Here is an 8,424-nt window from a genome sequence, read left to right as displayed (position 1 = left end):
AATTGTTGTAGATGTTCAGGATTGTAATTGTGGTAGATGTCAGGATTGTAATTGTGGTAGATGTCAGGATTGTAATTGTGGTAGATGTCAGGATTGTAATTGTGGTAGATGTTCATGATTGTAATTGTGGTGATGTTCAGGATTGTAATTGTGGTTAGATGTCAGGATTGTAATTGTGGTAGATGTCAGGATTGTAATTGTGGTAGATGTCAGGATTGTAATTGTGGTAGATGTTCATGATTGTAATTGTGGTGATGTTCAGGATTGTAATTGTGGTAGATGTCAGGATTGTAGTTGTGGTAGATGTCAGGATTGTAATTGTAGTAGATGTTCAGGATTGTAATTGTTGTAGATGTTCACAAACCTCTTTTCCTCTAAAAGTTATGGTTAAAACACTGAAAGCTGGCAAAGCATTACCAATAGGCCTAACATTTGTGATAAAAGTCACATAAATCTCCCATTTTTTTCCCCATACTTCTCTTAACCCTATTGCTACTGGTCATGGGTCAAAGGCCATGTCATCTTGTTTGTTGACTTGCATTCAAAATTTTATTGAACTACTATTTTATGAATTTATGTCAATAAATTTGGTATCAAACTGTAGATTATAACTCAAATTTTGGTACTATACATTATTCAATTTCTTAATTTAAAAGTAAATATTAAAAAACACTTAAACATTGATTTTTGTGTGTCACGTGGTGTGTTGACTGCAGCACTGGTTCAAATTAGATGTTTGTGAAGTCAAAATACTAAGTCTGTAGTTTTGTACAAATTAGAAACTCAGATTACTGATATTAACAAGCAAGAATATAAAATAAGAGCCTCTTATCTTTTCTATTTGCTGAGATATTGCTCATGTAATAAATCAAACACAGTGTCCCAGTTCACCTCTTTCCATTTTTGGAAATGGTCCGTTATATACACTTACTTATGTATATGTCATGTGAATAACCAATCTAAAGCTAAGAATGTCCCCTTAGTGGCTTTCTCAGTCATTTTCAAGTGTTAGGATGCCATCTTGTTCTTTCGAAATAAGAATTCAAGGAGGTAGGTTGTGTCTGTAGTCTGCTCGAAATTTCATATTTTTTTAAACCGAAATACAGCTTAGTTACTAAGCCTGATAAATTATAGTGGAATTCTATGGTATTGATATAGTAATATATGATTTTTTTTGGTTATTCAACTGTATATATAAAACCTAATAAAATTTTGTTTCATATCCTCCACGTGAGATATTTTAAAAGGCTTAGCAACCTACATCAAGCAGCAACTGAGTACAAAGGTCATAACTAGAAGAGATAATTGTTTGCTTTACTTCTTTATTTAATGTTCTATGTTTTATGGAAAATTAGTTTAAGAACTTGTTTGTAAATAGTAATAATGTATATATATAACCTATAATAGTGGAAATGTGACTGTATTTTACAAAATGCTAGTTACTAAAACACAGCCAAGATAGGTCCTTTTGTAAAGGCCAGTTTTATCTTCATGGATATGGTAACATGAATGCACATGTGCTGCATCATTGTAACTTCTGTATTGTTAGCCAGGCTTGGTTGAAAGGTCAATATACTAAAAATATATATAAATGTATAATGTTAGGAGATTTAAGCTATTTAGTCTAAACAAATGTGTTTTATGTTATAATTTGTAGTCATTCTAGAATGAAAAAAGTATGATTTATATTTATTTCCTAATTTTTTATGGTGGTTACAAGGTTGGTCAAATTGACAGATATCTGTATAGTTAGGGTAAGGAAAATAACAGACAAAATATAAAGTTTTACTGAAAACGAACGTTTGAAATGTATTTAGGAGGTTTTAGAGATTACATAAATAATATTTGAGGTTTTTGGGACGAAGAATAGTTTTTTAATCATGACATGCAAATGACTTTGCAATCGGACTAGTAACGAAACACACTCGATATTTTCACAAACAAATCTTCAGTAAAAATACCTTATTAAAAAATGTGATTTTTTGTGTACAAGAGACTTGTAATCATTACTAAAAGTCTACCAAATTTTGTGAAGATACACATACAGCATTAAAAGTTACAATATAGATCCTTAATGCATGCAGATGTGTATACGAAATTGTATTTTATACTGATCCCGTCGCAAAAAGGTTAAGTTGTTTATTACTTGTTCAAAATCAGAGTAGTATAAAAATATGATTTCAGGTTTACCTTTTATTAACTATGGGAGACAAAAAAATGGATCTGAAATTAGGGTTGCCACCTTTTCTACAGATTAAATCCAGGCATTTTACGTGTGTGTGCATTCAAAATTGCAAGTCGTTTATAATTCTACTGCAATGTGCCATTGTCAGACATTAAGTCTTGGGAATCCTGAAGCACACATCTGCTTAGTACCGTTGTGTTCTATAAATCACGAGACGTGGATTAGTTCATTGTCTGTTGCTTAGCAATGTGGCATTAACCAACACCTCTGCTTACACCGAAAGCAATTTATTGACCCTGAGGGCAGGAAAATGGTTTTGGGACATTAAGATTTTTAACAAATTTCATAAAAGTGGAATGTACGGATACTTCTAATAAATTAGTGGGAATTCCGTTAATCAAATAATGTACATACAGTTTTTGATGTTGCTTACATGTTTTGCTTAAAACCAGATATTAAGTCTTGTTAAGTGCCATCTGGACACGAGGATCAGTAACTGGACTGCCTGTGTGAAACCAGAACCCTATCTAAAATGCTGGTTTTATACACCCCCAATTTTAAGTCTGTAATAGATAAGTTGGGCGGAATGTAAAAAAAATTAAATTATATGATTTTTGTCACTAATCTTTTCTTCAAGCAACATATCACCAATCTATCATATCAACATATCACCAATCTATCATATCAACATATCACCAACCTATCATATCAACATATCACCAACCTATCATATCAACATATCACCAACCTATCATATCAACATATCACCAACCTATCATATCAACATATCACCAACCTATCATATCAACATATCACCAACCTATCATATCAACATATCACCAACCTATCATATCAACATATCACCAACCTATCATATCAACATATCACCAATCTACCATATCACCAATCTAAGCTTTTATTATGATCTCGACACTAATTTCCACTGATATTGGCTTATACAGATGAATAGAACAGATCATTAGTACAGTGGCTCTTAAACTCTTTTAGTCTGAGGCTCCCTTGATGTGAATAAGAAAGTTTGAGGTCCCCCAACCTATAATTTTAGCATGGTGATTGAAAAACAGTGCCACAGTAAAAACAACAACATCTCATTTTGACATACTGTATCATTTGATTAATTCAAAATCATTTTTATCGGCTTATTGTTTATCTAAAATGAAAATGAATTCAACTTCTTTGTTTTCGGCACATTTTTTGATGACCCCCAAAGATGCTGCGGCTCCCACTTTGGGAAACACTGCACTAGTATACGACTTCTCAAGGCTGAGATACAGGCAAATGTATCACATCATGACAACCAAGGTCGAGAAACAGCTGATAATCAATAAAACTAAATTGTGTTCAGATTATAAGGTCAAGTTAGTGCCGTTTTGTTCACTTCTCTCCATCCTTATTATGCTCAGAAAAAAAAATGCAGGAAATTTACAAACACTAATTTTTTTATTTTTGTGAGCATGCTGAAATCAAGTCAGAATCAATACTTGGGATTTTAACAAATTTGTGTGCATAAAAATAAATAAATAAATCTTAACTCTTGAAGTTTATTTAATGTGTAGAATAAGAGCTACAGTTTTAGTTTTAATGATTATTTTTAATTCAATGGTGGGATGCACTCAACTGAGCATGATGTAGTTAACAAAAACAATCAGAGAGATTGCATATCCTTGCCCTGCCGCTCCTTTTTGCGATTGCATGTGTTTATGTTGGATAACATCAAATTTCACCTATGAGAAATCAGAAAATCCTTCTCTGATCCAGAATGATCAACCTTAATGTGCCCATGAAATTTGGTACAAATCTGATTACACTTTAGAGAGTTATTAACCCAAAACTGTGAAATTTCCCTATCTCCCCATTATAAAAAATGCTTCAAAGTGATCCAGATTCGAATTTGGATCAAGACCAAATATTAGGAGGACTGTCCCATACTGACTTCCCATCTTGTGTACTCCATTATATTAACCTTTAATACATCACAGAAACAAGTAGACTTGTTGTAAGTAGCATGTCAAGTAGTTGTAGACATGTTGCTTTTTAATTTCCTCATTTTTAGACCACTCAGTATCTTAAGATCATATAATTGTTCTAGAATTGTTACCAAAAGCTTATGATCTAATAGATTATTGAGCTTGATAAACTTCTTATGGATATAAAAGTTTGGATAATGAAGAAAACTTTATTATAAGTGTACAACGTTTCAACAAAATTATTTCATCATCATGTACCTAGTAATTTTTGTTGAAACATTGTACATTTATAATGAAGTTCCATTCAAGCTGTCTTTTATTTTTTTTAAAAAGTGGGTTCCTCATCATTAAATCCTTATGGATATGATAGCTATCTCTACCATTTTGAAACCACTCTGTAATTTTAAGCTCATATAGTTGTTTTAGGTTTGTACTATAAACACATAATCTAATAGATTATTGAGTTCGACAAACTTCCTATGGGTATAATCTTGCTATTTGTTTTATTTTTAGTTCCGAGTGATGCTACCTTAAGATTAATGAGGAAGAGAGAACAAGAACTACGACATTCTCAAAGTGCTAGACAAGCATTTTCTTATAAACAGGTCCGTTGTGAGGCCACAAAATTGATTCAACTTCAAGTTGTTCGTGAATTTGGACTCCCAGATTCGGTGGTTGAGGTACTTCACAGACCTATGTATCTGTTTGTTGAGGAGCTAAATGATGGAGACCGCAGACTCGCAACTTGTTCGGTACATCAGGAACCTGGTCGAACTGGTGGTAATTTCAGTTCATTTGTTGGTGATTACAGTTCTCATGAAGTCCAGTGGGGCTATCAGGTAATGTCAAGCAGTAACAAGACCCTCTTTCATTTCTTGTCTTTATCAGTTAAGGAAACATTGTTTCAAATACAAAATTAGGTTATAAATACACATGTATCTTCTGATATTTTTTAATAAAAGTGTTAATCAGTGTTGGAAAGTATTTATGTAAAGATATTTGTTAGTATTGCATTCTTAGGCTTAAAATCTTGAAAATAAGTAATTCGTTATGTTTTATATTAAATTAGAATTTTTCTATCACAGATCAAGTTATATGAGAATATGACTTTCGTAATTTTGTTATATTATTATTTACACGTGCTTTAATAGAATTACATGAAATAGTTTGAATTGTTTGTAAAAAGATTAGTTTGTAAATGAACTACTGTAGTCGTTATGATTAAAAATCAATCAATTTTGATTTTTAGTTGAGTAACTGTTATTATGTACTTTTATCTTATTTTTATTTAATTTGCTTTTCCTTTTTAGGCTTCAGGTGGAGATATGACAAGCTACCTGCGTAGTAACATTCCAGACATTGCTATAGCAACAACAACATTGAGCAAGATCCACATAGCAACAGATAACAGTCCTGATGTACAGTCTTGAGGATAGGTCTCTGTTGTAGTTACTGGTGGTTAATAGTCATGTTGTAAAGACTTAATGCAGCTTTTTTGTAATTTATTACATTGAGTTAGTCTGCAATGAGTACAGAGGCCTAAATCTGCAGGGTTTGACTGCTTAATACACCCACCATCATTTTTAAACTGCTGGTAATGATGGTACATATACTGGTGTAAAGTAAACATTTCAACCTGTAAATATAAAACTTAAAAAATGTATAAAGTTGAATATGGTTGCAGATGCAAGTTGTTATGTAAGGCTCTCTCTAATTAGTGCATTTATCATCCACAGGTTTATATAGATAAAGACTGGCATCTGTTAATGCCTTATTTTGACATCAAAATTATACTTTTTTCTGTTAATAGGGGGAGCACTTTAAAGGTTTTTGATTTAGCCAATGAGCATTAATGACATACGACTAATATTTTTGTCTTGACCTAGCCAGTTCCCCCGTGCTACATCATCACATGTTTCATGTGTTATGGATAATTTGAGTGGACCAATTTTCACTAAATTAAACATTTCTCGCTATAAACATTTCTCATTGACTCGTGTAGTCACCTTGAACCCATGAATTCTTTGTGGAAGAAAATATTTTGTAAAGTTTGTTCTCATGTCGAGAGTGTATTATATATATGTACAAAATTTAGCTAAGCATTCACTTACTACAGACTTAATACCTTTCTGTTTATTCAGGTTAAGGTACTAGTGCAGTATCTCATCACAAGAGATCTGCATTGTTTCGATCTCATCCAGTTGAAGTCTCTTGTTATTTATAGAATCTCGCTTGTGCTACAACATTAAGATAACTAATTTGGCTTGTATCATGTTAAACTTTATTACACTGGTGTTTTAGTTTTTTATAATCTTTTTTGTATTACTTAAAATTTTCCGAGGCTTTGTGACTTTTTTTTTCAAATCAACTTTGAATACAAACTAGATATTCATTCTTTGGTAAATGTTCTATTGTATGATTAGTGAAAACCACAAAGATTATGTTTGTATTCTCACTTCTTATAATGACAAACATATATATACACATTTTTGTAAAGGTTTCATTCTGCTCATTGAAGTATTACAGTCATTTTGTGACACTGTTCTTAGTACTGGTGTGTACATGAGTCTCAGGATAAAGATGATTTAATGATAAAATCTCTTATCAAAATAACCAACAGCATCTTTACAAAATACAGTAAAACTCAACGTTACAGTGCAACGTTTGAACATAAATTGGTTTGTATGTTAGGTGTGTTATCAAGTAATCAAAACCTTGAATTCCATAACCTGGGGTAATCTCTTATCAAAACAACCAACAGCATCTTTACAAAATACAGTAAAACTCAACGTTACAGTGCAACGTTTGAACATAAATTGGTTTGTATGTTAGGTGTGTTATCAAGTAATCAAAACCTTGAATTCCATAACCTGGGGTAATCTCTTATCAAAATAACCAACAGCATCTTTACAAAATACAGTAAAACTCAACGTTACAGTGCAACGTTTGAATATAAATTGGTTTGTATGTTAGGTGTGTTATCAAGTAATCGAAACCTTGAATTCCATAACCTGGAGTAATACCAAGAATATACTGTTTTTAATGTGATTCTAAACAAAACAGTAGAAGAAAGGAAATGATTAATGCTTGTTGCTTTTTTTCATTGTTGATAAACCGATAATAAATATAATTTAATCATTTGTTCACCTGGATACAACTATGTTGTATTTTAAATGGTTATTTTTCCTTACATTGAAATGTTATTGTTTTTATAATGTAATCAAGAGTCAGTAACAATGTGCCGTAGCAAGTTTGAAGACGTTACAGTCCTAAACAACATAAACAGGATACAAAGCTGTTAATAGTTTATACAGAATATAACTTTGGTAGAAACTTTTATAATCGGTGTTTCACCTGGCCTTGTAGATAACATTATTTTTCAATGCCAACATGAGAAGTAAAACTTTTCAGCATTTGGAAAAAACAACAACAAAGGATTCGTTTTTCATTATTAAAATCTCATAGCTGTAAATATGAATGTTAAAAAACTGACATACGTGAAGTTTTTGTAGTAACCTTTGGTATATTTAGCAAAGATGTGATAAATTGTGGCTGAAGTTCATGTGTGTCTCGTTCTGTAGCTCAGAAGAAAAACTAGTTGATCTTATAGTCAAATTACTTTATTCTGCCTTTTTTAGATTGTTTTATTACCTCTTTGTTCAGTCATTAATCAGTCAGTTGAGATTTAAGTTACAGTAACACTATATTTGGTATTGGAGGTGTTTTTTTGTATTTAAAAAAGTCAGTATTTGTATGGCGTACAGCTATTTTAATTCTTAGTGGAGCAAGCTTTAGTACTATTGATAATGGGAAGAAATCTGGCATTCCTTTTTTTTTGGTTTGTAATAATATATAATAAAAATTAAACTGGTGTGAAAATATCACTATACTAAAAATGTAATTTATTTATGACAGTCAGGAAATGCGTAGAAAAAATATGTTTGGTAAATCACATAAAAAAAAGACGTGTCCATCTGTTGAAAGTACTGGGGTTTTATCATGTTTTATATAATTATATAAATATTTATCATAAAAAAGCCACTTTTTAAATCAACTATTTGTGGATATTACCCTTTAATTATATATGTGTTACTTAAAGAGTTTTAAGATATAGTGTGGTTACGCATATGTTAAACTATTTCAGTCAAGGGATTCAGAAACTGAGTGTATTAGTTTGGCTTAAGAGGCTTTTGAGTTACTTTTTTAATGGTGGCAAAGAAAAAAGAACATTATGGTTAAGATAGAAGTCTG

The 8,424-nt window shown here is 31.4% G+C and overlaps 1 protein-coding gene across 1 annotated transcript in view; it reads left to right on the top strand.

Moving 5' to 3' along the window:
* The window catches only part of LOC106475150 (BTB/POZ domain-containing protein 7-like), a 23,414-nt gene extending 16,095 nt beyond the window's left edge, over nt 1-7,319 (top strand). The window contains exons 6-7 of the mRNA XM_013935847.2: nt 4,687-5,012; nt 5,484-7,319. Coding sequence (XP_013791301.2) covers nt 4,687-5,012; nt 5,484-5,603 — 446 coding nt within the window. The 3' untranslated portion in view covers nt 5,604-7,319. The remainder of the gene's footprint in view (nt 1-4,686; nt 5,013-5,483) is intronic.
* Nucleotides 7,320-8,424: the final 1,105 nt, after the last annotated feature.

This window comes from Limulus polyphemus, unplaced genomic scaffold, assembly GCF_000517525.1.
Source record: "Limulus polyphemus unplaced genomic scaffold, Limulus_polyphemus-2.1.2 Scaffold8151, whole genome shotgun sequence".
NCBI lineage: Eukaryota > Metazoa > Arthropoda > Merostomata > Xiphosura > Limulidae > Limulus > Limulus polyphemus.
This window is presented reverse-complemented; position numbering and strand designations above follow the sequence as displayed.